At 52.1% G+C, this 15,231-nt stretch overlaps 1 protein-coding gene across 2 annotated transcripts in view; it reads left to right on the forward strand.

Moving 5' to 3' along the window:
* The first annotated feature begins 1,930 nt into the window (after nucleotides 1-1,930).
* The window catches only part of PMP22 (peripheral myelin protein 22), a 31,788-nt gene continuing 18,487 nt past the window's right edge, over nucleotides 1,931-15,231 (forward strand). The window contains exons 1-3 of one of the 2 annotated variants that reach the window (XM_006118701.4): nucleotides 1,931-2,166; nucleotides 4,784-4,884; nucleotides 5,703-5,802. In XM_006118701.4, the coding sequence (XP_006118763.1) occupies nucleotides 4,807-4,884; nucleotides 5,703-5,802 (178 nt within the window). In that variant the 5' untranslated portion in view covers nucleotides 1,931-2,166; nucleotides 4,784-4,806. Of the gene's footprint in view, nucleotides 2,167-3,061; nucleotides 3,221-4,783; nucleotides 4,885-5,702; nucleotides 5,803-15,231 lie in introns of those variants that run through there. The other variant, XM_075903513.1, reaches the window with a different exon arrangement.

Here is a 15,231-nt window from a genome sequence, read left to right on the forward strand (position 1 = left end):
GAAGTGATCACATCTGAACACAGTATTCAATATGTGGGAGTACCATGGATTTATACAAAGATAACAAGATATTTCTGTCTTATTCTCTATCCCTTTTTTAATGAGTCCTAACATTCTGCTTGCTTTTTTCACTGCCGCTGCACACTGCATGGATGTTTTCAGAGAACTAGCCACCATGACTCCAAGATCTCTCTCTTGAATGGTAACAGCTAATTTAGTCCCCATCATTGTATATGTAGAGTTGGGATGATTTTTTCTAAAGTGCATTACTTTGCATTTATCAACATTAAAACTCATTTGCCATTTTGTTGCCCAATCACCCAGTTTTGTGAGATCCTTTTGAAGTCCTTCACGGGCTGCTTTGGTCCTAAGAATCCAAACGCCTTTGCTCACCAGCGGATTTTACTCTCAGATCCCTCCTTGACTTGGGTTGTGGGCCTAACAATTGCTGTGTACTCATTAGGGCTCTTCTCACGGAGTGTGGAGCCTGATCGTCCACACTGCCACTGTTAGCCCTGTGGCCCGAGTCTCTTGAGACACAATCAGATAACCCAAGCTGGCCACAGCTTTTCGACAGCAGAGTACGCAGAACATCAGCGACCCAGGCATCCTTGAAAGCTGCCCCCTCGAACACCCACCTGGATAACAGGAATTTCTGTGCTTTCTGCTTCTTTCTGTACATCGGTTACTCTACATGATTCTGACTTGAAGGAAGGAGGTGTGTTGTGTAGCCAAGAGACTGCCCAGCTTTTGAAATAGATGGGCTGCCTTTGCCTACCAGGAATGAGCCCTGTTAGACTGCAGAGGCCTGAAATTTGGTTTGATGAAGCACTTGAATGGAAGGGAGTGGGTGGAGAGAAAATTGTTCCCTCTTGTTAAAAGTACATCAGGGATAGATAGATAGATAGATAGATAGATAGATAGATAGATAGATAGATAGATAGATAGATAGATAGATAGAGTGGTGTATAGGGATAGATAGATAGATAGATAGATAGATAGATAGATAGATAGATAGAGTGGTGTATAGGGATAGATAGATAGATAGATAGATAGATAGATAGATAGATAGATAGATAGATAGATAGATCGTGCAGGGATAGATAGACGGATAGATAGATGGATAGATAGAGTGTATAAGGATGAATGGATGGATGGGTGGGTGGGTGTGCATGGGGATGGATGGCTAGACAGACAACAGGGAAGGAATATTATGTTTGCTAGGGGGCACCTTGTGTTCTCTGTTACCCCCATGAAATTCTGCACAAACTCCACAGACTTCCGTGGACTGAGCCTACTTTACAGCAGTGTGGCTGAGATGGAAATCAGTCTCTTGGGCCTGCCTCTGGACCGCTTAGTCACTTCACGACCCTCCTCATGCCTCAGGTAGCCCTGCAGAAAGGAACGGGGTGACTGGGGGCTTGGCTGGGTCCATGGAGGAGGGTGGCTGTAAAAGAGGCAGGGTGCGGACCCTGGTTGTAAGTGGAGGACAGGCCCAGGTGACTTCCCCACACCTTGTGTGTGCACACTTGCTGCAGAACCAGCACCGGGCCACTTTTAAACCACATTATTTTATTTTATTTTATTTTATTTTAGGAGTGAAAATAAGCAACTGTCTAAAAAACACACACAACAGCAAAGCAGCATCAGCTTCCGGCAGCGGGGAGACCGGGGTACTGGCCCCTTCTTAAGCAAACCAAACCCCTCAGGCCTGGCAACGTGCAGCCCGGTGGCTTGACTGACAGCTCCCAGAAGGGGAGCGCTGGTTATTGTTCTAGCTTCCCGGGCCTTGCATGCCGAGGTCTCTGCCCCTCCTTCCAGTTACTCTTCGGACCCCCCTAAATAGCTCGGGCGCGCGAGCTGCGCTCCGGGGAGGAGACAGAGCGCGGAGCTGTCTCTTTAAATGCTAGAGGCTGTGCGCTCTCAGGCCACCGTGACAGATCTGGGCGTTGGGCTGGGGGATGAATAAACAGTGAATGCACCAGATCGCTGGTTTCAGAGAAGGGCTCCGATCCGCCAGGATCCCCCTGTAGCTCGCCCCGCGCCACGGGTGGCCTTTAGCGTCCTCGCTGCCTGGCATCCCGCCCCTGGAGGGACTTTAATGCACGTTGCGCTGGTTTCCTAGGAGCTGCCGGTGCCAGGAAGGGCTGCCCGCTTTGGAGTGCGGTAAGTGTTTGGCCGGGCAAGCCGAGAGCCGGGCGCTTTCTCCTGCCGGGCGCGGACTCCTCTCCAGCGCGCCGCGCCGCCGGGAGACGCGTTTACACGGAGAGAAGCCCGCGGCGAACTCGAGCGGGCGCTCCGAAAGCCAGGCTCGCTCGGCAGCTGCGCGGGGCGCAGGGGGAGCCCGCGGCAGCTAAAGCGAAGTTTGGTGCGTTTCCACGGGGCTGGTGCGTCTCCCGCAGTAGCTTGTGATGCGCCGGGGCGCACTGAGGAGGCGGAGGAGGGCGAGTGGGTCCGTTTCCCGGAGGGTTAGGAAGAGCAAGGGGGCAGCCGAGAGGGGCGACGCCAGAAATCCCGGGTGTGCTGCCCCTCACCTTCCCCCCCCCCCCCGCTCAGCCCCGGGGCCGCGCTGCGCCCTGCGGGGCTCCAGAGCGCACGGCCCGGGGGGTGGCCACCCAGGCTACCGGGGGAAGGGATGACTCTGCTGGAGGAAGGTGGAAGCAGCCCCCCCCCACGGGGTTTCAGGCCGGTGACACGGGTACCCCTGCAGCTCCCCCCCCCCCCCCGGGCTCCAGTCCCCGCCCCTCCCCCAGGGCTGCAGCCGCCGCTCCTCTCCCCAGGCACAAATAGCAGGGGCTGGGCAGCAAAACGCGGAGCGGATCCGGGGGGGGGGGTCTCTGCTCCTCGACCGGGGATCCCCGACCCCACCCTGCCAGCGCCCCCAGGCAGGGACGCGCCGCTTCCCCGTAGTACTGGGCTCCAGTCGCCTCTTCCCACGTGGGCTGAGACCGGGGGTGCCGGGCGCGGTGGGATCCAACGAACCAGTGAGCGGGGGGTGGGGTATTTATAGCCGCCACCCCCCCCCCGCCAGGCCCGGGACACACCCTGCGGCCAGACGCAATCTGGGGCGTTGTCCCGCGTTAAAGGGGAAACTTTATAACTTGGCGCTGGCCGGCGCCTCCCTCTCTCCAGCCCCTGGCTCTGTGCGTCTGGGACACGGGGACCGGCGCCCGCTCCGGATTAGCCGCTTTGCTCGCGGGGGGGTGACTGCGGGAGCGAAGTAAGTAGCCGCCGCGCCGCCCTGCAGCGGGCTGTTTGCCCGCGGAGGACGAGAAGGGAGCGGGGGCCAGAGGAGGCGATCCCAGACGTGGAGCCGGGTCTTGGTCCCCACCTGCCAGGGGCTGCTTGCCCGGTGGCGTCTAGCTACAACTCCCCCCCGCCGGGCTTGGTCGCGGGTCCCTCTGCCGCAGCGGGGCCCGCTTGCTGCCCCCCCCCCCCCCCGGTTCTTTACAGCCGGGTCGCTCCCCTATACGGATTCCGCGGCCCTGACCTCACCGCGGTATAATTAGACACAGTGTGAACCCGCCAGGAACCTTAGCTTGGGCCCTCCCCGCCGCGCTCCGCTCCGGCTCCTGAAGCGCGCCCTGGCCGGTTTCCACGGGCTGCGCGGACTCCGCTTCGCTTCTCCCTGCCCGGCTAATGGCGAGGAGCCGACCGTGCAGCTGCGGGGCCGAGCCCCAGTGCGGGCGGCCGAGCGGATAACGGTTCCCGGCGCCCGCCCCCTCCGGTGGGGGCTGTTGGATGTTGAGCTTTGCCTTTGTTTGCCCGGAGAGCCGGGCTTTCGGGCGGCTTTGACGCCGCTTCCCAAGAGCCAGCCCCGCCCTTGGATCCCTGGCTCAGCCTGTCTGGGAAGGGCCAAGTGGAAATGTTGAGGCATTTAACAGAAGTTGCCCTTTTTCCATCTGACTCCGGATCATGACACGGCCAGCGCGGAAGGTTAGCAGGGCGGCGGCTAGCGCAGAAGCGGAAGATTCCTTGATCCTCAGATCGTATTCCCAGCCCCTCTCTGGGCGCCGCACAGGACCCCCACGCCCAGCTAGATGGACTGCCCTTTTCCAAGCCAGCTAATGTTTACCCCCTCCCCCCCAAAAGCTGGCGGTGCCTTTTTCAGGCATTTGTCTCTCGAGCCCCTCGCTGGATTCCTGCAGGACCCCCGCCCCTCCCAATAGCTGCATGAGTTTGCCAAAAGAGATGTTGCAGCGGCGAAGAAATGCCCTTCCTCCACATTTTTCGCGGGAGGGGGACCTGTGAGTCTGAAACAAACCTTTAAAAAAACAACAAATAGTCCTGCAGGACCTTGGCGATTAACAAAACGTGTCCATGGCATCCTGAGCTTTCGTGGGCATTAAAGTGGGGTGTGCCCAGGAAAACGCATGATGCCATCAGCATGGTTTGTCAGTCTCTAAGGTGCTGCAGGGCTGTTTTAATACAAATTGGGACGTTTCCTTCACTAGAGCCCCTTTGAAACAAAACACAGGACGATGTAGCACTTTAAAGACTAACAAGATGGTGTATTAGATGATGAGCTTTCGTTGGCCGGCTCATCACCTAATAAACCATCTTGTTAGTCCTGTGTTTTGTTTCAGCTACACCAGCCTAACAGGGCTGCATTTCTATCACTAGAGCCCCCTTGGTTATTCCTGGTTGGTTCAGCGCCCCCTGCTGCCCTTTCAGAGCTAACTCCCCCGAAAGCCGGACACACCCTGCAGACACAAATGCAGAGGCGGGACTGCCCTGGGTTTTGCTGCTGCTTCAAAGCTGTCTCCTCTCCCCCTCGCTTCAGATCGTTCCAAGACTTCAGCCAAAATGCTGCTCTTGTTGCTGGGGATCATTGTGCTCCATGTGGCGGTTTTGGTGCTGCTGTTTGTCTCGACCATCGTGAGCGTAAGTACAAACTTGATCCCCTCTCGCTCTTCTCCCTCCTGTCGCTCGTCCCACGGGTGTCTCCAGGACACATGGGGTGGCCAAAAGGACGTTTATCACCTTTCAAGTGAAGGGTTCAGCCTGGTGGTCTCTAGAGCAGTCGTTCTCTCTGCATTCGGGGTCTCCGCACACTTTGTGCACCAAATCACTGCTCTGCTTTGCACTCCTCCAGGGCCAGACCTTAATACAAGGCCCCCTCAAAGAATGAATGTGACCAACCTAGGCTGACCCCTATTTTAATATTTTACAGTGCAGGAGATCTGCTGAGCTAGTCAATTCCAGACTAGTTTTCCAAGGGTTAAAAAAAAACCACATTAAAATAATCACAGGATCCCAGATCTGGTTGTGATGCCTATGAAGCCATTAGTGTAGCTTTCCACACCGCTGGAGACAAGTGACTTTTTTTGGAGCTTTGGCCCATTTAAAGAGAATAACCAAAGTCTCCTCTTTATGCAGTTGAGTACAATGTGAAACATTTCCCTTCGAATCTCAGTTCAAATAAAGGTGTGTGTGTAAATGTTCATGCTTGTGCATGCTCTGAGAGAGATACCCGAGACACAAATAACCGCCGGAACCGTAAGAATTCAAAAGAATGAACACACACAAAGTCAAAAGAGTTCACAACAAGAATGAACATGCGCAGCTCTGTAGGATTCCTCACCAGCGCATGTGGTGGAGCACAAGTTTGTGTTTTGCTTTGGGGACGGCGCCCGGCCTCCCCCTGGCCTTCGCTGCTGTGACTTGCCGGCGCCTCTTACCAGTTTGTGTGTCTTTTTCAGCAATGGTTCATCGCTAACGGGCGTACGGCAGACCTCTGGCAGAACTGCAGCACTCTAGGTGTCTCGAGTTCCTTTCAGTGTATACCATCCTCCACGAACGGTGAGTGCCCTGACGTCTCGTCTGGTTCCTCAGAAAGGGGGAGTTCGCCCCGTTAACGCCTCCCCCAAACCTTTAGCGACGGCCACGTATTGCAGAGAAATCTCTGCAGCCTCTGTCTGGTACAAGTCCAGCCTTCTCCACTGAAGGGTTTGGTTCTGTCCTTCAGGTGAGGGGCTCAGTTACTATAGTTGCTCCAGGAGGTTGATGGTACAGTTTCTGGAGTACAGGCCCTGGGGAGGAGCGGAAGAATCAGGCCTGAAGTGAAGATGCAGAGGGAGGGCGAGGAATGTAGCTCGTTTAATGCACTTTTCTTCACGGGTCTTCTGGACTGCTCCTTATCTTTATCTGAAGGGCACACCTCCCCCGCTTGGCTGGGCCTCTGTCCGTCCAGCACCTCGCTGCAGGCTAGAAAGCCAGGGCTTGGTGCACGGAGGCCCAGCACCTTGTGCACTGATGGGGAAGGCGGCATGAGCTGCCGTACGATGGAGGATCAGGCCCACGGGGCCAGATCCTGGGACCATCTGTGCACATGTGAGTTCTCAGATGCCTGTGACCTCAGTGTGAACCCAGAGCAGAGCTCTTGAGGTCTGGGGAGGTACTTTAGCCTTACGTGGCTGTAATGGAGCAGATTTTGGGCCGCTGAACTACTAGCGGAGGAGGAGCCCTTGGTCCGGTCCTGTTGCCTGCCTTGCCTACATCTGGTCTGTGGTATATGGACAGTGGTCTCACCTGCAGCGGGACTGACCCCATGTGACCTCTTTGGCATGTGCTCCTTGCAGTTCTTACTAGGCGGTACCTAGATCCCCAAACATGGGCAGCCCTTGGGGTAGGGCTCTTTCCTGCTCCCCCACGGGTGTGGTAGCTCCTCTAGGCATGCTTCTTGTTTGCTCAACGGGGGAGGGTGTTAAAGGGCCAGAGCAGATTTGCTCCATGAAGAACATCTGCTGGGTCCTTGTGGCAGCCAGTCCCGCTTGTTTTTATAGGGCCTGCCTCTGTGCATATTGCTCAGCAGCCAGGAGAGATCTCCACCATTCCTGTCTGCCCATGGTTAGTGGCCACTCCCGGGATGGGTCCCAGCACCCAGTCATGGTGTGAGCTAGTGCTCCGGATGGTCGCTTATCCTGTGGAGGTGGAAGGAGTTTGAGGACTGTTGACGTTGCAGATTTTCCCTGCTCCGTCTCTGCTATACCAGGGTTTGCTGTCTGCATAGGCTCCCGTCCCTGCAGTTTCCTGAGCCGGGTGGCTTTGCGAGAGCCAAGCATGCAAAAACTTCCCACTCCTCAGCCAGGGTGGGCTAGCCCAGCTCTCTGTACATCGGCCTCTGCGATAAAGGGATGAATGGCGCCTCTGTCACTTTCCCAAAGTCTCTCTCCAGACTTGCGCCGCAGTAAGCCATGCTGCTGTAGTTATCCTGATATGCTTGGCTATTTCTGTAGCACGTGCATGGGGGAAAGCACGCTGGATACCACACTGGACTCAGGCTCAGGGTACTGCATTCTTGTGCTGGCACACTGAATGGTCTTGCACTGGCCACTTCACCTCTGTGCTTCAGTTTCCCCATCTCTAAATGCAGCATCCTGACTTCCTTTATAAACTGCTTTGATACAAAGTGCAATGTAAGAGCTAAGGACAAATACCTGGACAATGTGTTTAGTTGAGCAATTGGTAGGGGGCTTTGTTACTGGCATTACTTAGCTTTAGCAATTTGCACCGTAAGCAGTTTGAACCCAGCATAACCCCAGCGAGTTCAGTGGAGTCACACTGTTGTCAATCAGGAGTAACAGAGTCGAATCTCGTCTCTGGTCTGTGAGCGTCACTGTGAACTGCTGTTTCTGCAATGCCAAGAAGGGGGAAGGACTGTAAGATCGAGTGCCTAGATTGAACGTAACACTGATGCCAGGGCAGGAGGGGCGCATTCGCCATGTGGAGGAGAGCATTGTGGGTAATGCGTGCAGGGAGTTTAGCAAGTTCTTATCAGTTTCCACTTTGCAGCAAAGCAAGTCTTTAATTTGCTAGCTGAATTTTTCTGGACAAACTAGCCAGGCGGCGGGTAATGAAATACTCGTGGGTACTCCGTGATGGGAGATAAATGCAGGCGCTTGCCCTGCCTCTAATTTTAACTGTACTCAACGCAGCACCATGTTTCTCATCTTGGGCAGAGGCTCAAATTTCCAGGCTTCTGGTAGAGTGGCTTTCGGCCGCCTTCACAGCCTTCTAGCAACACCTAGTGGACACGGGTCAGACTGTCTGTGGAACCCGGCTGGAATCTTCTGTTACAGCGCGACAGATTACCATCGCTATGTCCTGAATCAGCATTTGGCAGTGTAAGGCAAATACTGCCAATCTGCAAAGTAGGCAGGCTGGTTCAGATTCACTCATGTGTGCTCAAAACCGGCTGTGCGTGTGCTTAGATAAGGGCAGCAGTAACTGCTCCCTGAAACTTTTTTTGTAAAAAAAGGGGGGGGGCGGAATTGTCACCCCTCAAATGTGCCTCTGACTTCAGATAACTGGATTACTACAAATTTCAAGGTGAAATTTCCTGGACACTTTCTATAAGGCATAAAATAACCAGGTAAATCTTCCCCGCAGCAAGAATGTCAGGAGGTTTTTGAAGGGGGAACTCTTTAGCTATGTGCATGCAGCCCGAATGCTGCTGGCGCTAGTGGAATAAATTCCACACCTGGATTCACCGATTTATTTGTGCTGTTCAAGGCAAACGATTGAGCAGCCGATTTAGAAATGTGACTGGATGCTGCCACTTGGCTTGCAGGGTTGCAGGACGTGCGCATGTATAACGGTGTTTCTGCCCAGCTGCTCCATTCTCTCCATTCACCGAGCCAGCGGAATGGTGAAATCTGAGCTACTTTGAGGAGCTATCACCCAAACCCACTCAAACGAGGAACATTCCCCAAATGGCCTTTGTCTGCCTGGACACTCGGGTCCTGTGAGGCGCTCCATGCTCCTGGAGCCTTGCAAAATAGGGATGTTAAACAGTTATCTGGTAAGCATGCCAGGACCGGGGGCTAGGCAGTGGGGCCAGGTGGGTTTTAACTGGTTAATTGCTTTTACATCCCTAAGGCAAAACCCCTGAGAAGCCAGTGTGCTTTTGCATGGGGCAAAGGTGGTCTGACTACACCCATGTCTTTGCAGGATTAGGGCTTTATGCCTTAACTAAATTACTCTGTAGAATGGTAGCTCTGAGGACCCACTCTCACGAGCCAGCAACCTCTCCCCACTCCCCGGTGCTGTTGACTGCACAAACACACAACAAAAAGACCTGGGCAGCAGGCCATCTCACTCCTGCAGTTGTTTCCCATTTTCCCGAGACTGGTCTGTTTTTTCAGTAGAGAACATTGTGTGTGTGTTTGTTTTTGTGTCAAGTAAGCTAATGTAGCCCCCACGCCCGTAGTCTGAGTACCTCACCTGCTTGGCAGTGTTCACCCTCCCAGTCCTGCCGTGAGGTAGGGCCATGCTGTTATTTCCACCACCTGGATTAGTGGTTCCACTAAGCAGAGACACCAGGGTACGTCTTTACTACGTTTCTCTTTCAAAAGGAGATATGCAGATTCGGTGCTAATTTGCATATCTTCTTCCGATTGCTTTTTCTAAAGCAGTTTTTTTCGAAAGTGAAAGCAGTTTAGACAGTTCTTTAGGGGAAAAAACCCTCTTTTTTCGAAAGACCCTGTACACCTCAATTTTTGACGAAAACGGTTCTTTCAAAAAAGGGTTTTGTTTTTAAAGAACCGCATCTAAACTGCTTTCATGTTCGAAAAAATGATCAGAAGATATTCAAATTAGTGCCAAATTTGTGTATTTCCTTTCAAAAGAAAAACGTAGTCTAGATGTACTAAGTGATTTGCCCTGGGTAACACAGGAAATCTGTGGCAGAGCAGGGTAGTGAAGTGAGACTAGATCTCAAGTCTAGGCTGGGCACATAGCTGCTGGGTAACTCCCTCCCCCCCCCCCATCCCCCTAAGGAATAGGACTCTAAGCCCTGACCTACACTAGTATTTTGAAATAGCCCCCCCCCCCCCAGGTCAAATTTATAAGCAGAGTATCCACACTACCAAGCTCGTTATTTTGAAATAACAGGCCTGCTTTTCATCAGGAGTGATGCTAATTCGAAAATGGTTATTTTGAAATAACAGTGATGTGGACGCTCCAGTGCTGCTATTTCAAAATAACTACTCCCCAGAGTAATTCCAACTAATTACTCCCCAGAGTAATTCCAACTAATTACTCCCCAATGCTTCCTGGAGCTCTAAGTCTGAGGTAGAATATCCACATTAACGGAGCCTGCCTTGGACTCATTTCAAGGCTTCCCCGTAGTGTGGACGTGCTAGTTCAATTTTGTTAAATGAGGAGTTAAGTCGAATTTACTAATTTTGAAATTGTTTCCTGGTGTAGATGTGGCCTAAACGCTGGTTCTTTTGGGGGTGGTAAATCACATTAACTCCTCCTCAAATGGGCTGTGTCTAGAATGGCAAGTTTTTCCGCAAAAGCAGCTGCTTTTGCAGAAAAACTTGCCAGCTGTCTACACTGGCCGCTTGAATTTCCTCAAGAACACTGACTTCCTACTGTCTGAAATCAGTGCTTCTTGTGGAAATACTATGCTGCTCCCGTTCGGGCAAAAGTCCTTTTGCGCAAAAGGGCCAGTGTAGACAGCTCAGATTTGTTTTCCGCAAAAAAGCCCCGATCGCGAAAATGGCGATCGGGGCTTTTTTGCGGAAAAGTGCGTCTAGATTGGCACAGACGCTTTTCCGCAAAAAGTGCTTTTACGGAAAAGCTTCTGTGCCAATCTAGACACTCTTTTCCGCAAATGCTTTTAACGGAAAACTTTTCCATTAAAAGCATTTGTGGAAAATCATGCCAGTCTAGATGTAGCCATGTAGTTTCAAGTTTATCACTTATAGTACTGCCATCTGCTGGGCTGTTAGCTGAATGTACACTTGCTTCCTATGGGAGCGAAGGGGGAAAGTAAGTTCCACGAGAGACTCAAGGACTCTGTTTTCAATGCACACACCATGCCAGGCTGTTACACCGTATCCGAAAGAACTTTAGGAAAACTTACGGCTTTTCTGAGCCTCTGACAATGAGCCTGCTCAGCACTTAATAATGTAGCTCTAATTCCACCCTTGGGGGGGCGGATACAAAATTCCCATTGAAGCGTTTGGCAAATTTGAGTCCTTTAGTAAAGATGAGTGGGGTGTTTTGCCTCCCAACCCATCATAAGAGTCTATCATGGCATGATTCTTTGTCAGATTTCCCTCTCCCTTTTGCTAGACTCAAGCACAGCCCCCTGCAACCTTCCTAAAAATTGTTAGCAATTAAATAGGGCCTGATCTTGCACTTTGAAAGCCAATGGGAATTTTGCCCTTGACTTAGCTGGGTTCAGCATCAGTTGCATATTGCTAATAATTAGACTGGAAACTCTCCGGGACCTGGACCGTCTTTGGGTCTGTTTGTACAGCACCCACATAGCACAGTGGGGTCCTGGCCCCAGAACTGCAAGACTACAAATACATGATGATCATGAATGTTTGTTCATAGATCCCAGACTTTATAGATGGGAAAACAGAGATGCAAAGAGGTTAAGGAACATGCCCAAAATCCAACAAGCCCAACTCCACTGATGACTCACTGAGATTGGATTTTTCACGAGAGGTAGCCACAGATAAAAGCCAAGCCATGTGTGCCCCAGCAAGAGCTCCGGAGAACATGGTCTTTTCATGTACGTGCGACTTGGGAGCTGAGCTCTGTGGAAGACCTGGTGAGCGCTGAGCCCTTGACCATCTGGTCCTGAGCTTTGGACACTTCAGACCATGCCATGCAAGTCTCACCTTGGAAATCTGTGGGTGGCAAAGCCAGACCTGAAGGTAGACGTCTGGGAAGGGACCTAGGTGCATGGACCTTGTCAGCTTGGGGGGGCTGGCTGAGCGATGACCTCTAGAGTTTCTTTCCGATGGCTGGTTTAGCGCTTCCTGAGCGTATGAGCCTGGCAGGCAGGTTGCAGCATGATGGAAGGAGGCTCAGACATGAGCAATCATCCCAATCAGTGAGGGATGCCCCCTTCCTTTGGTTTTCCCATCTGTGGGCACCGTGCTGCGTTGGCAGCATTCGCCTGCTTGGTGTCCTCTTTCAAGAGGCTGAGAACTATGCCAGAAATGTTGCAATCGCTGCTTACTTTGTGCTGCCAGACATTCCCGGGCAGACTTATCTGAGGAATTCAGCACTGAATCCCAGAACTGTACATCGAACAGGCGATGGGGTAGATTCTCAAGTGGCAGGAGTGTTGGGGGTGGCAAGGGCCATTGAACCAAACGGTAAGCCCTGTATCGAATGGAAGTAACATCTAGCCCGGGAGGGTCTAGCGCCTGTCTACTGGGGTCAATCCAGTGACGTCTGGAGGTACGACAGGAGAGCCTGCTGACCCTGTGAGTTTTGAGGTTCTAAGGTAGAGCAAGGCAGAATTTTTCAAACTTTTTTCTTTTTTTTTTTGCCAAATTGCTCTTTTCCCCTCCCCCAACATATCTGTTAGGGGAAACTCTTAAAACGGAGCACCTTGCTTTCCTGCTCTTCAGGACTGTTCATTCTGCAATGGGTTTTTCCTGTTTCTTCTTCCGGGTCCTCCAGTTGCCTCTTGGCAACTTTCAGTTGGTCGGCTGGGTCACTCTTGGGATTGTGGGTCATTTTTTAAAGTCGTTGAAAGGGCCGTTTTTTTAAAATAATCCCGTGAGTACGTGACATGTTGTAAAGCAGAGAGTTACTGTACATCAGGAGAGGGAAGGGCCTTTCCTGTTGGCTGACGTGATGGTCACCATCTTGGCCTATGCGTCAGGGAGTGGAACCAGGACATGCAGAGACATAAGCATAATCGGCTAAGCTTGAGCTAAAGAGCCCTGCTCTCTTGCTGCAGGCCCAGCAAACTCCTGCCCTTCTGCGGAGTAGGGATGTAAACCCCATTTAATTGGTTAACCGGTTAAATATCCTGCCTAACCAGTGAACCGATTAGAGGAGGTTGGGCGGGGAGGGCTGTGCCAGCCTGACTGGGTTGGAGCGGCCACCCACTGGGGCAGGGCTGGAGCATCCTCCCTCCCTCCCTCCCACCATGGTCCGGCTGGCTGGAGTGCACTCCGCTTGCAGCAGGCCCTGTGGAGCTGGAACAGCCTCCTGCCTGTGGCAGGCGGGGAGCTGCTCCCCACCAGTTAATGGGAACTACCTTTTAAGGTAGGAGTGGCCAACTCCTTTACCTAAGAGAGCCAAAACAGTGGCGGAAGACCTGTGAAGAGCCGCACCAGAATTATCAAGGAAAAAAAAAAAAAGATCGCCTCTCAGAACAGAATTGTCGAGCAAAACAAACAAAAAAAAATTTTTTTTTTAAAAGGAGACTGCCCCTTTAAGATGGCCTCCGTCTTGGGTACCATTTTTAAAACCCCGCAGCTCTGATCCGGTAAGCACAAGGGGGTGGGGGGAGAGCTGGCAGGGACCTCAGGAGCAGGTTCATGAGCTGCACTTTTGGGGGATAAGAGCTGCATGCGGCTTGCAAATTGTGGGTTAGCCATGGCTGCTTTAAGGGCAAAGCTTCCTGCTTCCCCATTCACACCCTTACTGCGGCGTGGGCCCAGAGCAGGGCCTATGCTGCATGCCCACCAGTGGGTTCCACCTACCGCTCTGAAGACAGCTTTTACGATACGTGGCTACCATGCCGAACTGCAGCCTCTGCTCTGGGGCTGACCGCTCTGCATTGCTCCCTGGCACACCAGGCCCTGGCCCGGCACTCGGAGCCTGGGAAGGTTCCCTCCATGTAGAGTGATCCAGTAGTGGTGTTGTGGGGTCTTGTGCCACCCCAGGCTGCTGGACTGAGCGGGGCGGGGTGGGGGAGAGACAAACTCAGTGATCCCCTGGGTCCCAGCGGCTCCTAGCTGCTGAGATGGGTCTGGCACCGAGTGACGCAAGTCATGATTTACTCAGGTGGGTCATGAGTGCGTCACCCTCTTGCACCTCCATCAATAGATCCACATCAGAGGCTAAAATCCCCAGGGCAGCCAAACCCTGAGACTCAGAGCCCTGCATGAGAGCCAGGGTTGGAAATCTGGAGTTCTAGGTTCCCTACCCTGATCACTAGGCAGTCCCCTTCTGAGACTTTGCAGGGATTATTGACACTTCCGGGACATGAAACCTGCTCCCGAAGTTGGGCGCTTAGGGGAAGCCGTGCACGGAGAATAAGAGCACAATACTGGACAAGAAGCCACGCTAGACTAGCTCAGAAAATGTTGCTGTTGGCTGAGACCGAAGCTTCAGATGCATTTTACACCGGGAGAAGCAGGAGAGAAACACAGCACTTGAGTGAGGGCTGCATAACACGGTGAGCCCTGCATTTTGAACCATCTGCAACTCTTAAGAAGACCAGGATCCTGAAACTCAGGGTGCAGGAATACATACTACTCCATAGACTTCTCTCTTCCTTCTCGTTAAATGGACTTGCCACCCCTGGGTTTGAAAACTGCATTTTATCTCTCTCCTTTTTTGCTTTTCTCTAAGGCTACGTCTAGACTGGCATGATTTTCCGCAAATGCTTTTAACGGAAAAGTTTTCTGTTAAAAGCATTTGCGGAAAAGAGCGTCTAGATTGGCACGGACGCTTTTCCGCAAAAGCACTTTTTGAGTAAAAGCGTCCATGCCAATCTAGACGCGCTCTTCCGCAAAAAAAGCCCCGATCGCCATTTTCGCGATCGGGGCTTTTTTGCGCAAAACAAATCTGAGCTGTCTACACTGGCCCTTTTGCCCGAACGGGAGCAGCATAGTATTTCCTCAAGAAGCACTGATTTTTGTACATTACAAAGTCAGTGCTCTTGTGGAAATTCAAGCGGCCAGTGTAGACAGCTGGCAAGTTTTTCTGCAAAAATTGCTTTTGCAGAAATACTTGCCAGTCTAGACACAGCCTAAGGGTATGTCTACACTACAGAGTTTTGTCAGAAAAACGGCCGTTTTTCCGACAACTTGAGGAACATCCACACTGCAGTTGGGTTCTTCCTCAAGGAAATCAAAAGAACAGAGGGATTGTTCCAGCATTAGTAATCTGCATTCTACAAGGAAGAATCTGCATTCTCCTGCATTCTACAAGGAAGAAGCCTTTCTGCGAAACAAGTCTTTCGCAAAAAGGTGTGTGTGCGTGGCCGGGGAAGAGGGAGTTCCTTTCGGAAGGAGGGGAAAGAGGAAAAAGCACAGGTGCCTTGGGGGCCATTTTGTCCGTAGTAATCACAGCTTACACGCAAGAGAGCGTCCATTCACTCTGGACACTTATCTTTCAAAAAAGCAGATCACTTTTTCAATGCACTTTTGCAGCATGGACGCTCTCATTTGGAAGTTTTTTTGGAAGATCTCTTCCGAAAAAAGCTTGTTCTGAAAGAAGCCTGCAGTTTAGACATAG

The sequence above is a fragment of the Pelodiscus sinensis genome, chromosome 20 (genome assembly GCF_049634645.1).
Source record: "Pelodiscus sinensis isolate JC-2024 chromosome 20, ASM4963464v1, whole genome shotgun sequence".
In the NCBI taxonomy this organism is placed as follows: domain Eukaryota; kingdom Metazoa; phylum Chordata; order Testudines; family Trionychidae; genus Pelodiscus; species Pelodiscus sinensis.